This window comes from Dasypus novemcinctus, chromosome 5 (assembly GCF_030445035.2).
Source record: "Dasypus novemcinctus isolate mDasNov1 chromosome 5, mDasNov1.1.hap2, whole genome shotgun sequence".
Lineage (NCBI taxonomy): Eukaryota > Metazoa > Chordata > Mammalia > Cingulata > Dasypodidae > Dasypus > Dasypus novemcinctus.
This window is the reverse complement of record NC_080677.1, coordinates 124,939,823-124,966,503: the sequence shown is the minus strand read 5'-3', so window position 1 is coordinate 124,966,503 and position 26,681 is coordinate 124,939,823. Positions and strand designations below refer to the sequence as shown.

At 37.1% G+C, this 26,681-nt stretch overlaps 1 protein-coding gene across 4 annotated transcripts in view; it reads left to right on the top strand.

The window, feature by feature from the left end:
* The first annotated feature begins 566 nt into the window (after positions 1–566).
* TPK1 (thiamin pyrophosphokinase 1) overlaps positions 567–26,681 on the top strand; it is a 293,158-nt gene continuing 267,043 nt past the window's right edge. For 2 of the 4 annotated variants that reach the window (XM_058297512.2, XM_058297513.2), the window contains exons 1-2: positions 977–1,057; positions 1,444–1,502. In XM_058297512.2, the coding sequence (XP_058153495.1) occupies positions 1,460–1,502 (43 nt within the window). In that variant the 5' untranslated portion in view covers positions 977–1,057; positions 1,444–1,459. Of the gene's footprint in view, positions 1,058–1,443; positions 1,503–26,681 lie in introns of all 4 variants that reach the window. The other 2 variants (XM_004461903.4, XM_058297511.2) reach the window with 2 other exon arrangements.

The window sequence follows — 26,681 nt, the reverse complement described above, 5'->3', positions numbered from 1 at the left end:
GGGGTCTATTTCTCCACACATTCAACATCAATGGTTTCAGTAAATTCAACCAACACTCACTAATTTCTTACTTTCTGCCAGCAACTGTGCTAGCATCAGGATTCCACTTGAATGACTCAAATTTGGTCCTTGTTCTCTTGTAGCCTACATTCTAGGGTAATTAAGTAAAATATAAAAGCCCTTGACACAGTGATTAGAACATAATAATTGCTCAATAAATATAACTCATTACTGTAAAAATCTTTTGGCAATCTGACAGGCAAATTTATTTCATTGTTCAAGTTTGTTTCTCTGAATGCTAGTTGCGTTGAAATTTTTCACATCTTTGCCATTTGTTATCTGTAAATTGCCAGTGTATATCATTTGACATCATTTTACTTGATTGTTTGGCTTTTATGAGTGGATTTGTAAAAGGAAAAAAAAAACTTTTCTGGAGATTAGATTTGCTCAGTATTGAAAAAGGTGGCATTGCAACAGAGCGAGCTTATCGTCTTGGGTGTGTTTGAACGAGTAGAATTTCAAGTGGGTTCAAATATCCTTTCTACTGAAATATTCTCACTGTTTTCACCAAGTAAAGGAAGGAAAGACTTTAAGGATGGTTCAATAAGGTCACGTGCGGCAAGAGGAGGTCAAAGAGAATAAGACTGAGAGGATGCGTGATCTGAAGCCAGGCTGAAGATAAGTGAAGGACTTTGCCTCTTGGAGAGTGTCTGGCAGAAATACTAGAGCTAGTTGGGCAGGAGCTCCAGCCTAGAAAAGACAGGGAGAGGGTGGATACAACCACAGGAGCAAGACGCGGGGCTCGGGTCTCCGGATCTGCAGCTCCAAGTGCTCGGCGGGAGAACGCCAGCGACCCCACGCCGGATTCAGCCGGGTAGCGCGCCTCCCTCCGGCCGCAGGCTCCCGGAAGGAGGCGAGGCCGCCCCGCGCCTCTTTTCCTTAACCCAGCCCACCTGGCCGGGCGTTCCCAGAGGCACCTCAGCCGAGCGCCGAGTGGTCGATCGCCCTGGCTCTTGCAGCGTGAGGTCCTTTCGCTGGTGGCTCCCCCCGCCATTGTGTAAGTGCTACTGCAGCCCTGCGCGTCGCTCGGCGAGCGGCCGCGTCCTGTGGTTGGGAGCGGCAGGGAGGGGGCGGTGGGCTGGTGAAGGAGCCGCGGGGAGAGGCTGAAAGGAGTGGTCTTTCGGAGGAAAAGTACCGTGATCTCTTCCCTTCGAGTGCTGCCTGCAATCTCTCCGTGCTCTCCTGCATCTCGACTCTTGGCTGCTCTTAGGTGGCTGCGCTTCCGGCCCGAGCTCAGCCCTAATTAGAAATGCCGAGCCCTGCGTCACGCTCTTTGCTACGTCCCTTAGCACGCTTTCCCCAAAAGTACAAGATAAAAAGGGCTAAAGTTGTAGTGTAATTAGTTTTGAGAAATTCTAACTTCGCATTTTTTTTTAAATGCAGAGGTCAGTAGTCCAGTATGGAGCATGTGTTTACCCCGTTGGAACCCCTGCTTCCCAATGGTACTGTACACGTTTTAAAATGTAATTGCCCTATTCACCTTCCAGAGAAGTGAAGATGTTAAAGGGACAGATTCTAGACCCAGATAGATTTCCAAGCTGCGTTCTGCCTCTTTGATTGCCTAGCTCTGTGCATTTAGGCGTTTTATTCAACCTTTCTTGTGCCTCAGTTTCCTCATCTGAAAAATGAAGATAAATATTAGTCCTTGCCTTTGCTTAAAGGGTTGTAGTGAGCACTAAATAAGCTGATATATTTTATGTATTCTGTTTGGAGCAGAGTAAGCACAACTTGTAATAATGTAAGCTCTTAGGCATCTAGCAGTGGGAATTAATGGGAATTAATGACTAACGGTGGGAATTAATGACTAACAGCAGAACATTGGACACTAAAGGTGTAAAGGAGTGTCGTCATTGCCTGCCCATTATGCCTTATTAATCTATTGAAAATGCCAGAGATTACTCAAAAATATTTTTAAAGTGTAACATTCATTTTATTCTTTTAAGATTTCACAGTATTCACATGGAAACAGATGTAATGATTAAATAAGAGTTTTTGTGAGATTCATAGTAGCGTTCATTCTCTTGTAGTAATTAACTGTATAATTTCATGTTATATTTTTTCATTTAGCCTTTGTTTCTGTTCTATAGCACATTTAGTTTGTCAGTTTCATGAATTAAAATCTGTAATTTATAAAAATGTTTACTCATGTTTTTGGTAAACACATGAATTCATAACTGAAGGTAAGAAACATTATATAGATGCATTTTAAATTAGCCAAAAGGGTTAATATTTGAAATTACTGAAACTGCTGAGACTGACTTCACCCTTTGTATGCAGCCATTTCCGACTAAACACCAGACACTGTAATGATTACCCCACATGGATCATTACCTTTGTATATGAACCTTTCTATTAAGAGGGTGACCACTCCATCTTCTGTTCGATATCCCTGTGAAAAACCTTGTAGCTGACCTTTATTTTCAGTATCCCCCTCTGCTGGTATTACTTTAAATTAAGCATGGCTATTTCCAATAGAAAGGCCCACCAAATCCAACTCTACAAAGGAGAAACCAGTCTCTCAGTGAGAAGGTGGTTTATTGTAAGTGCACAAGCAAGGAAGTGGGGGAATCTCCCCAAACCAAATCCAAGTGAAAAGTGGGGCTAGGATTTTTATAGGAGGAATAGATATTGAGGAGCTAGTGATGAGTGCTTGATGCATTCCTGCCATGTGGTTGATGACAGGGTCTCCTGAGCTGAATGTGGGCACATTTCTTAATCATGTGTTATCTCCTGTGTGTAAAACTCCTGTTTGATGTCCTGGCTCAGAGCCTTTTATCCCAGGAAAGTTAAAGATTTCCTGAGCTGTAAGGTGCTCCTGACACCATTCTGTAGTTTTGCTGAGATGCTATCTTATTCCTAACTTTACAGGAGTAGAACTCAGAAGGTCTCCTACTAGGAACTAAGAAAAAAGGTTAAACTATTATGATTAGGTTAATAGAAAACCAATTAAACTATATCTGGTGAAGGTATTGAATTTTTCAGAGCTGCTTAAGAAAAGAAATTTTTAATAAGTACATTTTCCAGCTATCACCACGCATTGATCTCTGATAATGGTTGTAACGTTGTAACTCATCCGCGGTGTGTACCCACCCCCATCCTGTTGTAGTCCCTTAATGTTTATTAATAAAAGAACCTGTGCAAACTCCACTCCAATTGCTTATTGACATCCTGATGTTATACAGTACTAGAATTTCTGCAAATTGGGGAGGCAATTTTGGGACATGAGGCCTATTGTGCTCCTTTGCTAGTGCAACCAAACCTTTTCTCTCTTTGAATTGACTTTAAAGAGCAAAGAATCCAATTTTGCTCAGTATCAAATTCACACTTTTTTATTTAGAGCTTTGAATTTGATTTGCACTTGTCATTTTCCACATACTGTTAGGGTAAGTACTAGTAAAACAAAGGGTAATAGGAATAGTAGGAGGTGTCATTGACTCCTTATTAGACATTTACTATGTTAAAGTCTTCACATAAACTTTCATATTTCACAGGTGAAAAAAAGGCAGCTAGTGACAGAAATGAAATGTGTGCCCAGATATTTTTTACTTGGTTAAGAGCTTGGATTCTTAGTTATTACTGGAAACAGCCTTTCAAAAGTTAAGAAGAGCATTGGCAAACAAAGATTTTGCAACTTATTTCATAGCTTTCAGTCCATGCTACTCAATCAGTATGAGCAGGATAACAGCATTTGCAAGAGTAAACATTTGATAGAGGTGGCCTGTTGACTTTCAGATTGGTTACTAAAACCTGAGAGCTTTCCTAGCTGAAGATTTCTAGTGTTTTCTAGGTTAAAAGAAGCAGTATATCTTAGAGATAATGCTGTGTAGTGAAGATTGGATCTAGGAATCAAAATCCTTGGGTTTAAACCCTAGCTTAGCGACTTGCCAACTTTGTGTTTGTTTCTTTATCTGTAAAATAGGAGTACTGTGAATATAAATGTGTCTGTGCCTGTAAAACATCTAACTTGAATAACTATTAGCAACACAGTGGTCTGAGGGGAAAAGAACAAGGCAGTTGTTTATAGGGTCAATTTTGAAGCGGAGAAGGCTTAACTCCTTTAATCAGAACATTTGTAAGCTCCACACGTGAACAGGGCCTGTAGAGAAACTGAGAAATATGATATCCAGAATGAAGTACAGGTCAGAGATGGACTCCAGAGCTCCTTTGGGTGCTTATGTTCTTTGTAGTGATTCAGTAAAAATTGAAGAGATAGATATACTTCAAACAAACTTAGTAATTTTTAATAAATTTTACTTATGTATTAATAAAGACTACAATCCATTCAAAGTATACAGTCACTGGTATTTAGTATAATCACATAGTTGTGCATTCATCACTTCATTATTATTAGAACATTTTCATTATTCCAGTAATAGATAATTACAAAAAGAGACAAAAAATGTTCTACCCTTTAAATAATCACCTCTCAATGCATCCCCTGCTGTATATAGCTGCTGTTCTTTCCATCTTTCTAATATATTTGTATTTATATTTTGTATAGATGGAATCAAACAATATGTAGTACCTTTTGTGTAGTTTTTCATTTAGTATATTTCCTTTTTTTATCCTTAATGAAAGATTTTAAAAATAGTATTATATACTACTGTCCATAGTTTGCTTTGGTGCATTTTTTGCCTGATAGTAACATCTTGTAACATTAATGTACATTTGTTCTGTTTCAAAGAAAAACAGTATTACATGTATAGTATTTCCCATACTCATATTTCACAGGGGGTTTCCCTATGCTATATAGTACCATGTTATATTTTTTGGCTTTCATTCTATTAATATATAAGACCTTAGACTTCCCTTTCAACCACTGTCATAATATATGTCATACCACTGTCATATATTAGCACAGCTAGTTAACAAACACTATGATGTACTTTCATCATTTCTATTCATTTCCAAAGATTTACAAACCTTTTACCAATTCTGCACAAATTAACCCTTAGCTGTCCATTTTTAAAAATTGTTGCATCAGCTGTTAAATACTTATCTAGGAGAGAGTTTTTCTATTAAGTTCTGTAAATTTAGTGAATTTAGTTTGGTATGATTTATCTGTAATGCTTACTCATTTAGTATAGTAGAGAATCTCACAATAAATAGCTGCTTTTCTTCATATTAAAAAGTTATTGGGAAAACTATGGTGGATGAAAATACTATAATCTCAGGAATGATCAATAGCTTAGAAAGGTGGTGGATTTATTTTTAATTTTCTTTTAACTAAAGTGAGTACTCAATTGAAAATATAAACTATGTAAAATACAACATGAATGTTCTCTGTAACCCCTTTTACAGAAAAAGCAATTATTGAAAGTTGGTATATGTTCTAGATTTCTATTATAGTTTACACATCCCCAGCAACTTTTTTTTTTTTTTTTTTAGGTCCCAGGTGCTGGGGATTGAAAATGGGACCTTGTATGTGGGAAGCTGGTACTCAACCATTGAGCCACATCTACTCCCCTGAGTTAGTTTTTCATTTGTGTTGCTTGTTGTTATTTTGTTTTTTTCTAGGAAGCACTGGCATCCTAACTCGGGACCTCCCGTGTGGGAAGCAGGCACTCAATCGCTTGAGTCACAACCACCCCCACCCCTAGAATATTTTTACTCTTGTTTTTAACAACGTGGGTTCATATTTTAAATTTTGCAAATTGCTATTTTGGGCCAGTGAGTTCAAATATATAAAGATTTGCACTATAAAAATTGTACAAGCTATTTATTTTCAAACAAAATAGAAGGGTATAAAGTTAAAAAGTCCTGTTCTACTTATCAGAGATTATCATTCTAATTTGTTTTTTTCTAAATTGTGTGTTTATAAATATGAACAAGACTGTTTTATACCCTTTTCTGCAACATGCTTTCTTTGCTTAATGCTTTGATATGACCCATACCTATAGACACTCCAAGGGTTTTGGTGTATATCTTTGATGATAATATTTTTGCATATGTGTGTGAGTATATAAGTAGTTTAAATTTCTAGAAATGGCGTTTCTGGTTGACTTAACAGAGATTTATTGTCTCATGGCTAGAAGTCCAGAATCGAGGCATCAGCAAGATCATGCGTTCTCCCGGCTTTTGTCGCATTCTGGGGCTGTCTTGCTGCAGTCACTGGAGTTCCTTAGCTTGCACCTTTGTTGCATGGTGACCTTTCTCTCCTTGTGTCTGCTCCTCCAGTTTCACTGACTTAGGGCATCTTTCCATGTGGCTTTCTCTGGCCAAATTTCTGCTTATAATGGACCCCAATAATAGGGATGAAGGTCCTACCCTGATTGTGTTGGGCCATACCTTAACTAAAAATAAGACTTTCGAAGGCTCTACTTATAAATGGACTCATACCCACAGGAATGTGGATTAAAATTAAGGACATACTTTTTGTCAAAGTACATAGCTCAGTCTGCCACAGAATATATATATACATTGAAATTTAAATTTTAAAAAGATTCCTGTGACCATAATGTGCTTAGGAGTTGAATTTTTTTTCTGAATTGAATTACCATTGTTGTTAAATTACCATTTTAAGTATTAGTATTTAATTGATCAAGTCACCATAGTTATATTACACATTTTTTAATAACTAGCATTTGCCAGTATCTAAGTGCTTCAGCAGAGTAAAGCTTATAGAAAGGTATGGAACTAAAAAAATCTTGGTTTAGCCATCCTTCACTGATGGCTAAGTACTTACTGCATTGCTGCCATACATACATTTCACTTTGTATGTTTGAAGTTTTGATTCTGCTGTATTTAGTTTGATATTCATATTTGCTTCAAGTTTTGTTTTATAATTTTGTCATATTTGATGACAGTATGTTCATCTTCACTATTAATGGCCAAATTGTGTCTCTCAAGTAATATCTCATTAACTTTATAAGCCATCTTTTCCACATCATCTAGAGAATCAATTTCCTGTCTTTTAGTCTCTGTAGCATTCCACCCCACTCCCAACTTTCCATGTTAGCATTTTAATAGTTACATGTTTTTAGAAACTAAAGCTTCTAAAGTGAGTTTAAAAATCTTAAAATTTGTACTTTCTTCAGAAAGAAGACGATTCCTTTTGATGAAACAACTGAACATATCAAATGAACCAGGGGAGCAGTTTTAATATTTATAATGCTAAACCTTTATGGCTTAGTCAAATGGAAAAATAATTCTGTGGGTTTTGATACATTAACATATGATGTCTTTTAGAGGTGTTCAGCAAAACAAGGTGTGTCTGTGCATTAATTTTACATCAAATGAATTTTACTATCTTTTTTCCTTGGTTAAATCCATTAGAGAGATTTGTTCTCAGTAGCTTGCAAACATGCTCAAATAAATGGATTTCATTCTGTGAGTATTCCTTTATTACATCATTGTCTTTGGAGGTATTCATTTATCACAGTGGAATGGTTTCTTTTCCCTATATGACTTACAGTGAATGTAGGATTTTGATTTATTCTTAGATCATATATAAAGTTCTGGCTTAAGGGCCCCATGGCTTTTGTTTGTGTTGAGGCAACTTATATAGGAATACAAAAATTATGCCTGTGGTTTCTTCCTGATCCAAGGAAAAAGGCTATGAATAGTGGGAATCTTAAGATGGAAGAGGCCTTAGTTCCCAGTGCTGGTATATCTTTGTTAGCATTCATTTTAGATGGCTCTCTTTCTTTTGCTTGAACACGTTCAGGTAATTCAGTTTTTTTCAAGAAAGCGTAAGACCACTGCTGGACAACTGATTATTAAAAATATGTCTTTAAAATAACCGATTTCCCAACAGTTTTCCTAAGTTTCCTATTTGAAATAGGGCAGAAGACCTTTACTTTCTTTCTACTTAATTGTCTTTCAGATATTGAGAAACCTTACTCAGATTTTTCTTATTTTTCTCTTTTCCAGGCTGAATATTCTTGTCATTTGTTCAATTGTTTGAGTGCCTGCAGTGTATCAGGTGCTGTTCTTTATTTTAGTGTTGAGGTCCCTAGACCAACAGCATTGGCATTACCAATTTCTACATTAGAAATGTAGACTCTCAGGCCCCACTAAATAAGACTAAATAAGAATCTGTATTTTTACAGGACCCCTAGATCAGTCTTCACATATCAGGTTCCTCTTGAAAAAAACAACTTCTCATGTTGTCATATATATATATGGCAACAGATATATATATATATATTTCAAATTTGTATTGATACTGTAATGACTTGACTAATTTTTGAGATGTCTTCATTTTATATTTGCATGCAATTTATGTAAAATTATTTAAATTATTTGAAGATCATGCCAAAGCACCAAATAGATTGTTTATTTTGTAAATTTAAAAGATGGGTAAGTAAGACTTGCAAATTTCTTTGAGCCTCAGTTTTCTTATCTGTCACAGACTGAGAAGTTAAAAGAGCAAATGCATCTGGAAACACAGCACAGAGCCTTACTTTACAGTGTGTAGAGTGGGGAGGGACACATTTCACAGTATATGTTGCAAATGTTAAATAGTGTTTATTGTGGAAGAAACTTACAAATGGAGATGTAGCTGAGCACACGTGATTCCCAGCATTCTCATCCTACTGACATGTGTACATAGGCTAGGCACAGCTCGACTGGGATGTCCATGGAATTGTCTCCAGGAGAGGAATTTCACCCCTTCCTCATATAGTGTTCCTTGTATTTGCTGGAACCACCTTTAGGTTCACCCGGGTCTTTCCTGATTGTTAGAAAGGAGATTTTGTTCTGTAGCTGATTTCAGCCTGTTCCTTCACTGTTCCTTCAGACCTGTTAAGCTCCTTGAAAAAAATCCAGAAATGGGGTAAGAAGAGGAAAGGCCAGTGGACCTTCTGGTCCATCCCAATTTGTATTTGTATTTCATGTTTTCTTAAAAGGTAAGATAATAGTAGATGATAACCTTACATTTATGCGGTAATTATATTTATTTATATATATATATATATATATAAAATTTTATGCTGTTAAATCATTTAATCTTAATTTCTTGATTAAGCTCCATGGAGCTTGAGCTCCATGTGTTATTTCCAACTATAGAAATATTGTTTTTTTTTTTCCTTCTGATCTATAGTGCAGTGAGTGTTGTAGTCAGCTTTGAAAAACTTTTCAAAATTGTAACTGAAATTTGGAAAGAGTATAAGTTGTATTTTGGATTGATGAGGTGTCCATGGAATGGTAGAGGGTCAAGAAGCTGACATATCTGTGATAGAATTAAAAGGCTGGTAAAATTGATGTTGGAACATCAGTAACAGAACAGGCCTGGGAGTCATAAGACTGGGAATATGAATTTATAGGGTCTCTGTTCTCTTTTCCTGATATCTAGTGCCTAAGGCTACTAATAGTTTTCAAAACCAGAGTGCTTTAGGAGTAGAAGGCCTGGTGCAACCTTAACTCTATACAGTTTTAGTGAAAAAATAGAAACAGCTTATGCCTTTAATTTCTGCTGTCTCTCTCTCTCTTGTAAAATCAATTATATTGATACATACTAATAAAGCATACAGTCCATCCAGAGTGTACAATTCATCCAAACTGCCTCTTTCTCGATCTACATTATCATAGGAACATTTAGTTTGTGAAACTTCTCGCCTGTTGTCAATTCACCTGAATTAATGTTATCTGTCTGTCTGTTCAGTACATCTGTTAGGGTTTGCCTGCAATAATTCCTATTGATTAAAAAAACAACACAAGGGAACCTAGGTGCATGCCAGCTCATAGTAATGACATTCATAGAAACTAGTGATTCAGCTGAAGTGTGCATTGGGCTGTGACATTAAATAACTATGAAAGCATTATGCATACTATATATTGTATACCTGAAACCTGTCATGCATTTGCCCTTTCTATTACTGTTAGGAGATGAGTTATTGTTTCCACTTGTCAGGTAAGAACAATACTTGAGATAAAATTTGACATTACACTTTTGCCCTTCAACTGTTTTTTGAAGTGCAGATGGCTTATGTTTAGTCAATCTTCTTGTGAAATTGAATCATTTTTATGGCATGTAAGGGTTAGAGCTGCTGATGCAGCTATTAACAGGCACTGAAGAGCTACTCAGCTGAGGGAAGAATACTTAAAAGTGGTTGAATTCTGTGAGGAATTTTCTGCTCACTTGCACCACTATTTGAACCATGTGTGAGTTGTATAAACTATAGTTACTCATTTTTATCTATTGTGTTTACATAATAAAGATGGTTATGATGACTGCCAATTTATACTGAGAACATACTGTATGCAAGGAGCTATTCCAGGAGTTTTACATATATTACCTTGTTTAATCTCACAGTCACTCTTAAGGGGAATACATTGCTACTTCCATTTTAGAGGTGAAAATACTGGGGTACAGAGAGGTTGACTGACTTGCCCAAGGTCACTTATCTAGTAAGTGGCAGAGTCTGTCAGTGAATAGACCATAACTTAATTAGGAAAAGGTATATCAGTTAGGAATGCATTTGAGTATTTTTAGAAAAACGGATCTCATAGGTGTGTTTATTTTCTGAAATAAGAGATCTGGAGGTAGATGGTTGAAGGCTGACACAGCTGCTGAATACAGTTGACAGGGAAGTGGGTCTGTTGTGTTCTTCTATCTTTACTACTATGGCTGTTGGCTTCATGCTTTTGGTCTCATGGGGGAAATATGGCTGTTGCAACTTTAAGCATCAAGGACATAATCCAGGCAGAAAGAAGAGGAAAGGAAGGACGGAATAAAAAAAAAAAAAAAAAAGGAGGGGCATGCCAGCCTGGTTCTTTCCTTGATATTGGAAAGAGGATGCTTTTCCAGATGATTCATTTAATTGACGTTTCCTTTATATCATATTGGCCAGAATTAGGTCACATGGCCTTGCCCAGGGACCCATTACAATGAACAGTATTATGACTGGTTTAGACTGGTCGGTCACAGTTTATCTCTTGGGGACTATCACTTAAATAAACTGAAGTTGTATTGATAGAGAAGAAAAGAGGATTGATGGGATGGATATTGGCAAAACGGGATAAAATTGGCAAAAGGGTGACTTCAGGGACTAGCTCAGCACTCAAGATTTGAAGTCCTGATCTTGCTTCTAGTCAGGAGCTGAGGAGTTTTGGCCTGTGTGCATACTTGAGGATAAGATACTAGTTTTGTTTAATAAAAAAGAAAGTTAACGAGGAATGTTTGCAGCTGGACAGTCAGGCATGTTGAAAATAAATACATTAGCTGTGCTGATATTAGCTGTAATTAACAATAACTTTAAATCTGTGTAGTTTTAGGAAAAGTACTTTTTAAGTTTGTCATTTCAAAACTCGGAAAATAATATGTCATGCAAATTAATTTTTAATGTTGGTTGAGGTCTCAGACTAGCCCATAAAAGCCCATTTAATGCTTAATAACTTCTAGTTGTTCCTAGCCTCTGAAATTCTGTCAGGAAGTGTTAAGACAGGGTGTCCAGAAGTGGCAGTGGTGAGAGCACCCCAGGGAGGAAGCACCCACAATCAGTAGTGAGGTTCAGCCTTAGAAGTTGTGGCCTGTTAACATATGTGGGCTCTAAATCCAGTGTTGAGTAGATGTTGCCTGTATTATATATTCCAATCCATTTATCTTTGAGCCCGATTTTATGTGTTAAAACACTTCTTGCCTAATAAGTCATAGGCTGCATTAGGATATTTTAGTTGTTTTTCCTTCACGTGTTGTGCACAAGCAATTGTAAATTTCAATTGTGAAAGCTAATTATGTGAAACTGAAATCTGAGTGCTCTTACAGATGCTTGGAATTTATTGACAGCTTTTTCTGTGAAAATTAGTTTCTTTTATTTTTCTTCACTATCTTCAGCTTTTAAAATAAGAACTAATTTTCAGAAAAGTTCTTATTCTTTTCCATAATGCCAGAATCCCACATAGTGTGATAGCTTGCTACATTTTCACTGAAGGTTGAAAAGTACTGTAATTGTCCTTTTTTCACAGCAGCACTGTCAAACTAGTATTAGAACGTCGCAAATAATTCCTGTGGGCTGTAACCATTACTAGCTTACGTATATAATTTCAAGTGTATTAAATCTTTATGGAAGCATGGAATCTAGTCAGCTGATCTGGTAGTTTGCACGTCAAGATTTTAAAGTTTATTTTATTTTTATTGAAAGTTCCCATGTATATATACAGTGGGTCTTTAAAAATAGGAGGTTTTGGAGTTAATTTTTCCAGAGTTGAATTCTGTGTCATTGAATGCCCATATTTGGGAGTGGTAAAGTTTCCAAAGGATGATAAAATAGGCTGGGTTATGCCTAAATAAATGGTTTCATGGTTTTCTATCTGGCAGTTTTCTGCTCTCCAATGGAATGGTGGTATGGAGTTTCTTCCAAAACTGTAACTTTCAAATTCCTTTTTTCTTCTTTTCCCAAACTAATTTTTGTGTAAGGCTATTTTGATAATGCTGTGATCAACCCATGAGAGTACAAGATTTTTTTTGCTATAGAGAGAAATAATAATACTGGAATATGAATGCTATAAAGGAAGCTTTGGCTTAGTTTAATGGTAATCTGTTAACTACAGTTCTCTTCTGGTTTATTCTGACTAATTTTTTACTAAGCTCTGCATGCTATGAGTTTCAGAGTGAAATGGTCCTCTAAATTCAGAATTGAACTTACTGTTTTCTAGATTTTGCTTGTATACCTTGAGTGTGTCCTTGTAGGAGGGGTACTCCTGCTGTTTTCCGCTTTTACAATTTTCCTGATTGTTCTTGAGGTATTCAGGCATAGTTTTCATGGCCTTTTCTTGAGAAATCAGAATTGTCCTGGATGAGTGGTTGTATAAGATTAGATTCACTGTCAACCCAGGTGCCTGTGACTCCAGGTGATATAAAAGTGAAGAGAAGTTTGCACTAGTTAGTGAATAATAAACATATGGGGATTCTGGAGAGCATGGCTATGGATAATAAAGAAATTGGATGTGGCCAAAGGAGTCTTTCCGCTGATAAGAGTGCAAAGAAGGTGAGACATATGACAAAGTATATCATAGAGAGTGGTCTTTAGCTAAAAAATTCAAGCTTGATGATCTGAATTGATCGTAGGTCATTCAGGGCTTCTGCTGTGACTGAATGGGAAGAAGTAACTATATCATGGAAAAGTATGTTAGTGAAAAAAATGATAGGCTTTTCATTGACTATAATTACATACTTAGTAGAAAATCGTGACATTTATCTCTGAACCTTTGAATAAGCTTCTTGCAGAATACTAAGAAAATGTAAAAAAATGGCAGAATCTTTGAAATATGATACTAAAAAAATTCTATAGCACTCTCTGAAATTGTGGAGGTATTATTAAAGGAAAAGATAATGGAACTTGCTTGTAGGGCAATAATATGAAACATTATTATAATATACAGGAAAAAAGCTTAAGTACTTTCCAATGGCTACTACAGGGAACATGTAGAGGAATAAGTGTAATTTGCAATGAAGATATTTTTATTTGTAATCTCTAGTGAATATTTACATATTTGTGTGGAATCCTTTTTAAATTTAGTAACTTAACTGAGGAACAGAGAAATGAAATAAAATTTCAGGAGGATAAATTGTTAAACTGTCAGAACCACAAGAGTAAAACTTACTGTTTTTCTTTTATGGTTAGAATTTTCATTACTGTAAAATGTCATTTAAAAAACAGCCACACGTACATTTGATTGGTTGTTTATTAACAAATCCAGAAGCATGAACTTGCTCAATTTGAGGAAATAGAATCTATGTAGTTGCATATTTCTTGAATTTGATCATGTTTATTTGGGATTATACTGATATTCATGTATATAAACATGATTATTTTAGAAATTAGAAATATTTCCTTTATATTAAGTTATAATAGAATAAACTTATTTTTGAAAAATGAACTTTGAAATTAAGGCCTTTATCTCCTAAAATTCTATTACAAAAAACTGAGGTTTTATATTATATTCAGTTATGTTACAATTTGCATAATGCTGATTGGTAGGGGCTGAAGGTAAAAATGTAAATTTGAATTTTGCAATCAGAAAGACTGGTACAACTTCTCATTTTTCCCCCTTAAACTTAGAAATATATTATGACCTGCAAAAGTTTGGAAAATGAAGAATACATCAGGTTAAGAAAACTTGAATGAAGTTAAAATCTTGCAATGAAGGGAGGATACCTTTTTGTTTGTCAAGCCCTATATTGTTTAATTATTTTGTAATAAATGTTGTGAAGTTAATACATTAGCCAATACTACCCTTCCTGCAAATATTTATTTTTTTCTGTAGTATTTTGAAGAGCAGTTTATTTGAAGATATGTCCAAAACTAACTGTAAGCAAGTACTTTGATATCTTTCTTGAAAGACAGAGAAAAGGTAATGAAGTTAAATGTATGTATTTCCAGGTACCTTTAGTACTAGCAGTAGGAAACTAACTCTTTGTGAAAACTGTGTGAAATGTAATTCAGAGCAGCTGTCTAATTTATCAGCAAGAACAAACTGCTCATGTTTTTAAAGCACACTTAATTAGTCTAGGTACGTGTTATTGACCTGTTCAATGTACTAACGTTTGCTCAAAACTAGAGAAAGTTTGTCAATATTTAAAAAAATAAGTCATATGACTCATATTTCTTTCAAGTATTTTGTAATTTTTCAATTTATATCCACTCATTTAAAAAAAATTTTGATATAATAACCAGAAAAATGTTTAGCTTGAATACACCCATGTAGTCAGCACTGAAGGCATTTCACTGCTTTTTGTTTTTTTTTGTTTTCGTTTTTCTATAATAAGATTTTGGCTTTTTTTCTTTAAGATTTATTTAATTTGTTTATTCTCCACCTCTTGTTGTTTGTGCCTGCTGTCTGCTTTGTGTGTCCATTTGTTGTATGCTTTCTGTGTCTGCTCATCTTTTCTTTAGGAGACACTGGGAACCAAACTTGGGACCTCCCATGTGGGAGAGAGGTGCTTTAGTCACTTGAACCACTCCCACTCTCTGCTTTGTTGTGTCTCTCATTGTGTTTCCTCTTTGTGTCTCCTTGTTGTGTCATCTTGTTGCATCAGTTTGTCATGCCAGCCTGCTGTACAAGCTTGCTGTCTTACTCATCCTCTCCAGGAGGCACCGGGAGCCAAACCCAGGACCTCCCATGTGGTAGGTGGGCGCCCAAATGCCTGAGCCACATCCATTTCCCTCACTGTTTAGATGAAGACCGTGGTGACCTTCTCCATTTAATACTAACATACATTGAAGGTTATATCTCTCAGTAACTTTTGTAATATTTCCCACTTTAATTTTACTAAGATATTAAAGTTATTTAATTTTTAAATTGAAGTTACTCAATATTCTGAAGGCATTTGGTAAAAATATAGGGAATCTTAAAATAAAATGCTAATGACTGATATAAACTTCTGTACTCATTTCTACTCTTTGACCATGCTTCATATGTATTGAGTTAACAAACACTTTATTTTAGCACTTAATTTGTGCTAGGTACTGTGCTAGGTATTGGGAGGTATATTAATGAACAAGGCTCCTTGGCCCTCCTAGTCCAGGAGCTAGAATAAAATAACCAATCAACATAGTCATTGCTAAAATATACTGGAATATTTTGTAGAAGGATGGAGTATATACTGTAGTATTTTGTAGAAGGATGAAATGGACTGTTCCAGAGGGGGCTATTCTTTAATGCAGAATTGGTAAAGTCATTAAGATTATTAAGGCGGTGGACTTGGCCCAGTGGTTAGGGCATCTGTCTACCACATGGGAGGTCCACAGTTCAAACCCCAGTCCTCCTTGACCCGTGTGGAGCTGGCCCACGCACAGTGCTGATGCATGCAAGGAGTGCCGTGCCATGCAGGGGTGTCCCCGGCGTAGCAGAGCCCCACGTGCTAGGAGTGTGCCCTGTAAGGAGAGCCGTCCAGCGCAAAAGAAAGTGCAGCCTGCCCAGGAATGGTGCCACACACACGGAGAGCTGACACAACAAGATGACGCAACAAAAAGGAACACAGGTTCCCGTTGCCGCTGACAACAACAGAAGCAGACAAAGAAGACGCAGCAAATAGACACAGAGAACAGACAACCGGGGTGGGGGGTGGGGAAGGGGGGAGAAATAAATAAATAAAGTAAATCTTTAAAAAAAAGATTATTAAATAATGCTAATGTGTCATTGCAACTGTAAATAGAAAAATGAAATGCACTAAGAAATTGTTGCAAGATATTAAAAATGTGAGACCTAGCTTGAATACTCTTCAACGAGTTAACTCTTTGTGGGCCTGACTGGTCTTTGTAGAAAATGCACTGATCTTTCCTCTGTATATGGAATATTCTGGCAAAAGACTTTCAAATATGGCTGTGTCTATACTTTGTCTTTTTTCTATATGGAAACATTTACATACACTATTTTAGTAATAGAGCAATTTATGCCTATTTTGGGGAGATAGGAAAATGATGATGAAATGCTATAATGAACTCTATGTGCCAGATAATGGAGGTAAGACATAGTCCCTGCCTTCATATAGTCAAATTGGGGATGAGAAATAGAATTGTAGTACAATAGTAATAATGCAGTGTGCCAATTGGTACATAAATACATAAAGTGGTGTTTTAATTAATGTCTTGTGTCTTAGGTGCAGTGGTTTTTTTGTGTTTTTTTTTTTTCATGTTGGGAGGACAGTTGAATAATTTTAAATTACAGCAGAACTGATTTGAACTAATGTTTAGTTCACATTAAAAAGAATTGTCATATGGTATGCAAATATATCTCAAACTGCTTTAAGAAAAAAAAAAAGGACATGTCAATTTGTCCCTGATAAAGAAACAAATGGTAGGAACAAGCTTATAATGAAATTTTTTCGTTTGGTTATGGAATTCCCCCCTTCCCCCTAATTTTGTCTTTTTTTCTGACATGGAGGAAAGTTTATGAAAATCATACAGTACAGTCTCAATTATGTTTTTTAAAAATATAGAAAAGATTGGCAACAGCATACAAAAATTCTAAGAATGGTTCTTCTGAATTGTGGCAATTAGGATGATTTTTTTTTTTCTTTACATTTTTCCCTATTTTCCTCTCTTTTTTTTTAAAACTATGATTATGTACTACTTTCCTCAATAAATACATTTTAACCTTGGAATTAAATTCACTGGGATGTGGAGTAAATACTCTTTCTTAACCTAAAAGCCACTAGACTTGAGCTTCCCAAGGGCGGGTGTCACGAGGCCGCCTGGGTTACTGCTGGGTCCCAGAGCCTAGAGAAAGGCCAGGCATGTAGTGGATGTTCCTTCATCTATGACTATCCACCATCAGGAGCAGGTTGGAGGACAGAGCTCACCCTTCCACAAAAGCTGAATCTCAAAAGTATTGCCAAATCCAGCACAGTCTTAAATATAGCTGTGGTTTTAGAAAACAGGCACAGCACTCCTGACCTTACTCAAACTGGAAACCAAACAGGCTCCAGCCCAGTTCCAGGCCAGGGAGAGAAACCAATCATTCGTGCTGTGACCTTATCCTTTGGCCTCAGTTCTGTCCTGCAGAGAACACCATTGTTGATCAGAAACAGGAGTTTTATTTCATTGTACAAAAGAACATTTCAAGTTAGGCTAATCAGTAACACTTGGGTGAGTCCATGTACCATAAAAAATGGGGATAGAACAGGTGCTTTAAGGTACTCTGTTTCAGCTAAACAGTGAGCAGCCACCTGGTCAACCTTGCATATGAGTTCACAGCATTTGTTCTGTGCCAGTCCAGGTGGTGGAGTCTTGAGGATGGTCGTGGCCGCCCAGGCCACAGTAGCAGCCATAGTTCATGTAGGCCGTGGCAGTGCAGGTGCTGGCACACTGCAGTGTCCCTGCGAGCTCTAGGAGCCCCACTGGCGGTGCACATGTGACTTCCAGAAGTCTGCTCTGGGGCCCCTGCAGTGGCAGCAGCAGCCCTGGCAGGCATGGAGGCTGCAGACCCATGCAGCCAGTGACAGTGACAGGTGTGGGATACTCTCTAGCCATGGTGTTTTCATTTTTTAAGTTTAAATAACCAAACTGTCAGCAGCCAGATCACATTTGTTTCCTTGGCTTTGGTTTAAACAAATTGCCTATCCAAAGTTGCTACGTCATTCAACAGTTAACAGATATTGAATGCTTATTCTCTTGGAACTGAAACAGGCATGGGAGATGCATGGGTACTTCTGAAGCTTCTGTTCAACTGGTAGAAAATAAGCAATCACAGTAAATATGCATAGTGCTTCTTATGCTTGAAGGTGATAAAAGTGGTGATGGGCGAAAATAGAGTAGGATTAAGGATTGGGAGTTTGTGGTAGGGGAGGCATAGGGAGTTAGGTTAGGCCACATGAGCAGACTTGAAGGAGGTGAAGGGAGTAAGCCAGGAAGACATTAGGGGAAAAAGTTCTATAGGCAGAGAAATAGCCAGTGAAAAATCCCTGAGGTGTGCTTTTTTGGTACATTCAAGGAATAGCATAGCAAGAAGAGCGCAGTGTGGCAGGAGCAGAATGAGCAAGGAGAATAGTGAGTCAGAGATACTGGCTCTTATAAGATCTTGGTAACTTTGAGTAAAATGGGGAAACATGGGGAGGGTCTGAGCAGAGGGATGACATGATCTGGCTTATGATGTCTGCCATGTTGATAATGGACTATGAGGGATAAGAAATAGAAAGAGGGGAACGAGTAAGGAGGATATTGTAGTAATCCAGGTGAAAGATTATAGCAGTTTGGGTTAGGGTAGTAACAGTATAGGTAGGGAGAAGTGGTAGGATTCTAGATATGTTTTGAAAGTAGAGTTAACTAGATTTGCTGACTGATGGGGCGGGATGTGAGAGAAAGGGAGGAGAGACAGTTACCACTGAGCAATTGGAAAGATGGACTTGGCCATTAACTGGTATGTAAAATATTGTGGGTGGAGCAGTATTGGTGAGAAAATCAGGTCTTGTGTTTTGTACCTCTTAAATTTGAGATGTCTGTTATGTACATATGGAGATTTGATATGCAGGTTGAATATCCAGATTTAGAGTTCAGAGGAGAGATTAGGGCTGGACATTTGGGAATTGCCAGCACATAAATGGTAAAGTCATGAAACTAGATGAGACACCAGAGAGGGGAATGTAAATATAGAGGAGGCTGGATGGCTAATGACAGGGCGGGAGGGAGACTTTTCACCTTATTGTATTCCTTTTCTGTAGTCCATATGTTTTGAACATACATGTTACCCATGAAGACAAAATTAAATATTTTAATGTTAAACTATGGATATTGAGTAAGCACAGACAGGCAAGGTGGGCTGGAGAACACAGTGAAGTGCAGCCAGAGCTGGGCGACAAATGAGGTGTGGTGAGGACACATTGCTGCTGCTGCTGCTGCTGCTGCTGACTGCTAGTTGCTGCAGCTTACTGCTAGTTGCTGCAGCTTGTGCTGAGGCAGTTAGTATTGAATGCTGAATGCTTGCTTCATTAGCCTTCCTGCCAAGCATGTCCCAGGGACTTGCTTTTCCTGTGAGCTCCATGGTCAGAGTTCCTCACAGTCCTTGCAACTCTGTGGAGTGTGCCTGACTGTTAGAGCCCAGGTCATGTACCCATTCCCTACACAGAAGATGTGAGGACAGCTCAGTATCTGGTACTTTCAGCTTCTCTAGCAGAAGTTGGGCTCTGCTTTCCACTTCTATAAGGAAGGTCAGGTTTTGATTGTCCGCCCGAAATGACAGATGTCCGCTACCCCATTAATTGTGTGTGTCACAACACACGTTGTGTGTACTGCTAGGGTGTCACATACTATTTCCGCCTGATGTTTGTGTGCCAGTTCTTTTCCTCTTTGCCTCTCTTAATTTCATTTGTAAATGTCAGGTCTTGAAGACATCCCAGTCTCCTAGACTAGGTTAAATTCCTTTGGTATATCCTACTGAGGCACACATATGGCCTCTTTAATAACAATTTCACTCTTTTTTTTTTTTAAGATTTATTTAATTATCCTCCCACCCCCTCCCCCCATTGTTTTGCACTCGCTGTCAGCTCTCTTTGTTCATTTGCTGTGTGTTCTTCTGTGTCTGCTTGTCTTCTCTTTAGGTAACACTGGGAACTGATCCTCGGACCTTCTGGAGTGGGAGAGAGTCACTCAGTTTCTTGCGCCATCTCAGCTCCCTGATCTGCGTCTCTTATTGTCTTTCCTCTGTGTTTCTTTTTGTTGTATCATACTGCTGTGCCAGCTCTCCCCACGGGTCAGTACTCCTGTGTGGGCCAGCACGCTCTGTGAGCCAGCTCTCTCCTTGGGCCATCTCACTGCGCTGACAAGCTTTCCTTCACCAGGAGGCCCTGGAAATTGAACCTGGACCTCCGCTTTGGTAGACAAGAGCCCAATCACTTGAGCCACATCCACTTCCCATTATTATCCTTTATATTCCCTCTAATTTAAGCCCCTTGAGATTAGGGACTAATTATATTTGATTCATGTGTATTTCCACATTGCTCAGAACATGGTCAGCACCGGAATTACTTAAATAAAACCTTGAAACATTAGGAAACGTTTCAGCTGGGATGTTTTTTGCCTATGTGAACTGATTCCTCTATTTAAAATTGGCTCAGGTAATGGGCAAATCTATCTCATGTAACCTTTCACTTCCACCAGATTTATACTCATATGACAGGTTGCTCAAAAGTAGACCAGGTTTCAGGGTTGATGGTTTTATCAGCTTAATTGCGTGGAGACCCCAGGTTCCTTCTGTTTTTCCCACCCTGCCGTCCTCAGCCTGGCCTCATGGCTGTAACATGGATGCATTATTTCTCTATTTAGTCCAGGAGAAAATAATGGGAATCTCCTTTATTATGCCACTTGTGTCACGTTAAGAAAATGTTTCTCAAACTTTTCCCTCTTCTTCTACATTTGATTGACCAGAATGGGTCATATGCTCACCCCCGAAACAATCACTGACTTATATTGAGCCATCAGCCATGACAAATTTATTAGGAATAGTTTCATAGAACAGGTACTAAAGGTAAATTTTTTAATATTAAGAAAAGGAGTTGTTTGGTAGGAGGCCAAGAGTGAGAAAAAGACTTTTTGCTCCCTATCCTGGCATACCTTTTAATAGTAACTCCACGTGTATGTATTACCTGTTTAATAAATAAATGAAGTTATTGGAGAAAAGTCCTCATAACTTTGATCAGTTGGGGACAATTACTTCTAAGAGCTTTTCTAGCTCTTGAGATATGTATTTGCTTATTTGTGTCATAGAAAGGAAAAACAACACAAAGTCATCTTTGAAGAGAGCAAATTTGCCATAAAATTAAACATAAAAATTCAAAGTAGTTTACTACATCCCAGACCTTTCATTGTTTTTAGAAAACCTGAAATATTTACCTTTGCAAAATGTGTTTAAATATCAAGAATTCTATATGCTTGCAAGTTTGGCACCATAAAAGGCAGGCATAGCAAAGAGAACATGTTTATTCAACAAAAATTTTTTTTATATCCGAAATTTTCATGAAGTCAGTATAAGAAGCCAGTCTTTTAACTCTCTGACTTACAAGTATTTCATGGATTCACATTGTAAATCTGTCTTCAAAGAACAAAATTAAATCTTCTTGGTTCTAAAATCTTCATAAAAATGAGAGCATTATAGGTATTCAGTATCAAATGCCAAATGTTTGAGGAATTTTGGACAAAGGTAAATGGAATATATAAGCAAATCAAGAGCCTCACAGTTGGCTGACTGAACAAATTCTGAACATAGTAACTTAGATAATCCAATACTATTGCTTTCAGAGAAAAGTATTAGAAATCACTCTAGAAAATCTACACGTTCATATTTGCTTTAAGGATTTAAATTTAAATTTTTATAATTTTTTCTCGAGAAAGCTTGAGTTATATTTTCTTTTAATTATATTGTATTTATTGTTAATGTATTTCCTAGTTAGAAGAAATAAAATGATAGAATTATATAAGAAGTAATTTATTTATATATTAGGCAGGACATATAAAAATATACAAGTTACATTGTGGAGGAAGTATGTTAGTATTTCTTTGTTTTTTTACTGCCTCAGTTAAAGTAAAATTTAAAAATTACACTTGTAGTATGTGTGCACATAATACAGGACATGTGAGAATTATATGAGTATTTTAAATTGTGTAAGAGAGAGAAACATATTTGATTTGTAGCTGTATATCCATGTCCATATCTATCATTCACCAAATGAAATCCTAGCATGTAAACTCTTGTAAGTGAGCAAGTATGCAGAGAATAGATGGTCAGTTTACAACTATAAAAATTTCCACATAGAAAGCACTTTATTTTTGGAATGGCATTTTTTCAATTACAGGTCATGATTAAAGCTTAATACATTTTTGCAGGATATATGAATTTGTATTGTTAATGGTAAGGTATTTGAGAAGGTCCTTATTACATAAGCTATGGATGTCATTCAAATTCATGGGATTTTCCCCTTCTCTAATCCTTTTAAATAACTTAATTTGGATGTATTGATTTTATAATTTTTAGGTTTAATTTCTAATTTTTTTGAGACAGTTGGTATAGTTATCCATTAAGAATTGGGGTAGGAGTTTTACTCATTCATTAGATTAATACCAGTTTTGGTGAAAAATTTCAGGATAGGTTTGGGCTAAATTTAGCCCTGCCAAACATGCCAATCCCAGGTTTATTTTTACATCTTTATTTTATTTATTTACACAACCTTATGTTAATCATTGGTCTTCTACTAAATTCTGGGCTCCTTGAGGATATATACAGCATTTCTATCTCCAATACCATTTTGCCAAATCAATAGAAGACAAAAACTGAAGAGACAGAATAGATGAAAAATTGAGATCCAGAACCTGCCTTTTTAAAAGTTACATATGTTGAGTGTTTATTAATTGTATGCTGTCTTCCAGCCATTATGGAGCCCAAGTTCAGGAATCATGGTGGAAATGGAACTACAGCCCAACTTCATATCTATGTCTTTTTCTCCTTGCTATGTCCAGGAGAATTAATGAACACGTATTTAGGAGAGTTGCAATAGTTTTAACCATTATAATATCTTGGAGTTAGACTAATTTTATTTGTCTCTGTGAGATTTTCCCATTTTGTAGTCAAAGATCAGGACCAAAACTAGGTCTATGATTTCTTTTATGTTGCCCCAGGGTTCCATCAGATCATTTGTATACCCCATTCTCCCTCTGCCTGCTCCATGGTACTAGGAAATAATATACTTAACCTGATGCCCATGAATTTTTCATCCTGTTTGATAATTGATATGTCTGTTTTGACTGACTTGCCGTGAAGCCTAAATACTGCACGCCTTACCACCCTCTTCCATATATATTCTTCCAAATTTATTCAGACTCATATAAGGTTCTGTTACAAGTAATTTTCTCAAGGTCTTTTTAAAGGTATTTGCCATTTATTCACTCAGAATCAACTTGCTGAAAGTTCCAACTGCAGACTTTTCTGTTACCTCATATTTGATTCTTTCTCTACTACTTTTTGCATTTTCCTCTATAAAAAAAAATTTTACAGAAAAGCGAGTAAGTCCCTGCACATAGAATCAGGCCACTTGACACTATATCAGGATTTTATAATTTCATTTTCTCCCTCTTATCTAGTAGGCAGTGAGGATCACCATTTCACCATTTGTATTTAGAGACTACTGACTTTGTTTCATTTTTATTTTTAAAAAATTCTTTTTTATTCAACCCCAACCCCTGCAGAGATGGCTCACTCATCTGCTCTTCTTAGGAGGCACCAGGAACCAAACCTGGAACCTCCCCCAATTACTTGAGCCACATCTGCTCCCTACTTGTTTGTTTCAGTATTAAATATCTCATAGTTGCATTTTATTTCATATGTGTGTGTATATATATATTGCATTTGGAAAAAATAAGTCTGACATCAAACTTTATATTTGCTTATCTGTTTTGTTCATTGCTGATTTTAGAGTAAGGCTAAGATTAGTTTCTTATGTGTTATAGATGGTATATAAACTAATTAATATGAAATGACATTCACCACAGTAATTATGGTTACCTACTATGGGTATAAAAATCATTTTCTCTTTATTGGGAAACCTTTCTGCCTTTGAAGGGGCCCCCCACATGCTAAAGTCATATCTTGGCATGAAGCAGTCTCTGTTTCCCATGCATTGTTTCCATTTTATGTATGTGTGTATATATGTCTGTATGTATATGTGAACACATACATACACACACCTAGGGGTTTAAAATTGACTTCTTTAGGAAGGGGAACCCTGCAGGTGCTTGGGTCCTTATGGGACTCAGAGAATTGAAATGTATACCAAGCTTGGTCATCAAGGTAAACATTTGTTAAGCAGGTGAATGTCAGGAGATAAGTTCTCAAATCTGCCTCTTGGGATGAAGGAAGTAAGGGTTTTTTTTAGAATTAGATTAAAGGTAACTAGAGGCGAGGCTGGGGATGCCACTGCCTGAGTCTCCCTGCAAACTGGGGTCTGCAAAGTGGGCAGCAGAGGAGGGGGAGAAGGGGTGTAGTTGCTGTTTTTGCCCACCATGAATGGTTTATTCGGTTTTAGAAAAGGAAAGAAGAAAAACAGGAACTCCTCGTTAAGGACCAGGGTGGGAGGGTTCCGAAACCTGCTAGGGAGGGAAAATAGAAATTTGCTAGGGGTGTGAAAACAGGAACTCACTGGCGACTAAAGATAGTTTTCATTAACAGACAACACTGTACAGCTACCTCTGTGGATTATATGAGTGAGGTTACATAGTTAAAGCTAAAATATTAGTCATTAAATTAAAAATTAAGGTTGCAGTGTAAAATGACTGTTTACATATATGGTTACTTTAATACATAAGACTGTTTTGGGCTTCTCTTTTTCCAAGTTTGTCTCTTCCTTTATTTTTTTTAAAAAATGCTTTAATAAACCTTATGGAAAATTTTACTCTAGATTTTTTTTAAAAAGGAAGTCATCTGTACACAATTTCAAAGCAAACCAGCAATTATTCTGCTTGTTTTCAATAAATATTTATTGAGCTTCTACTTCATGCTCCATTTTGTGTAAGGTCCTTTGAGGATCACAAAAGAAACATGATTAGTTAGGCAGGTGTATTAGGTTTCTCTAGGGAATCAACAGGAGATTTCTGTAAACAGTATGAGATTTATAAGATTCTCTCATGTGACCGTGGGATGCACAAGTTCAGGTTTGGCAGGCAGGCTGCAAACCAGGGGCTCCAATGAATGTCCAGTGAAGGTCCTTGATGAGTTTCCAGGGGATGTTGGCTGTCCAAAGACGAGCTGGGAAATTCTCTTTTAATGCTGAAATCACTCTCCTTTTAAGGCATTCAACCGATTTGATAAAGCGTCACTCATTGCTGACAGCAATCTCCCTGGTCAATGTAGATGTAATTAGCCATCTATGCAGTAACCTCACTGATGACTAAAACCCGTTGTAAAGCCCTTGTATTACAATCAGCCCAGTGCTTGCTTGACCTAAAACTGGGCAGAATTACCTGGCCAAGTTGATACATTAGCCTAACCATCACAGCAAGGAAAAATAATTTATTGGGAAGTGGGATGAAAAGAACAGAGCTTGCTGAGAAGTGGGAGAGAATGACAGAAATACGCACTGAGATTTGGTGGGCTCCGTTAGGTAGGGAGAGAGGGCTTTGGTTTGTGGGGTCACCTTCTAAACTATTAATTATTCCTCCTCTTGCTAATGCTAAAGGGAAGAGCCCCAGCTGTTATTGGTTACCCTACCAGAGTTGGGACCAATGGTGAGGCCTGTTTGGAATATCGGGGCCAAGGGGAAGTCCTGCCAAGAGAAAGATAGAAGGTTAGACTCATTCTTGAGGGCTTGCCTTCTCTCCCTCCTCTCTCTCTGTCTCTCTCTCCCCTTTCTCTCTTTGCTTATCTCTTACTTGCTTTCTCTTTTTCCATGGATTCTTAAAGGCACATTTTTCTTTCAGTTTAACCTTCTTAAAATTGGGGTGCATTTTATAAAGGATGACACCCTGTAATTGCTGTCGATTGAGTGGAAGTCATGACCTTGTTTCTCATCTGATCCCTCCCTGCTTCTCAGAAGGTTCAGAGACAGCCTTTTATTCTGCTAGAAGCTCAGTGGTTGCTGGTGGATTACTAAGAACTTCCACTTAACCTTTCCTGATTTAATGCTTTTTCTAAATTAAATGCTACAGATCTTTTGTGATTTGCATTTGGTGGAGTGATAAATAGGAGATCAATATTTGGCATGGAAGGGGCAGCCTAGAATTTATATACATACAGAGGCTTTTGGGTGAGAAAGTTTGTTTTTGCTACTTAATAATGTGACCTCAGGTGGGTTACTGTTTCTCTTTCTAGCCTTAGTTTTTTTAAAATTATTTGTTTGTTTTTGTTATTCCTAAGAAATGAAAAAAAATAGGATTCACTGTAAGTAGGGATTAAATGAAATAGCTCAAATGAAATACTGTGATCACTAATTTGCTTTGCTTTTTTCTTTTTATTCTTTTAATCAACAAATAATTATTGAGCATCTTCTCTGTGCCAGGACCTATGACAAAAACTCATGTCCCCATTGAGCTTTCCTAGTGGGGGAAAATCTCAGTAAGCATTAGGCATAGTAAGCATTCAGTAAATGTTACCTTATTGTATAATAAGTTATTGTTTAACATATAGCTTACTTAACAGTGGAAAATAGCACCTTATTATTCTCTTTGAGCTGATAGTACTTGGGGAAATGAGAGTTCTAA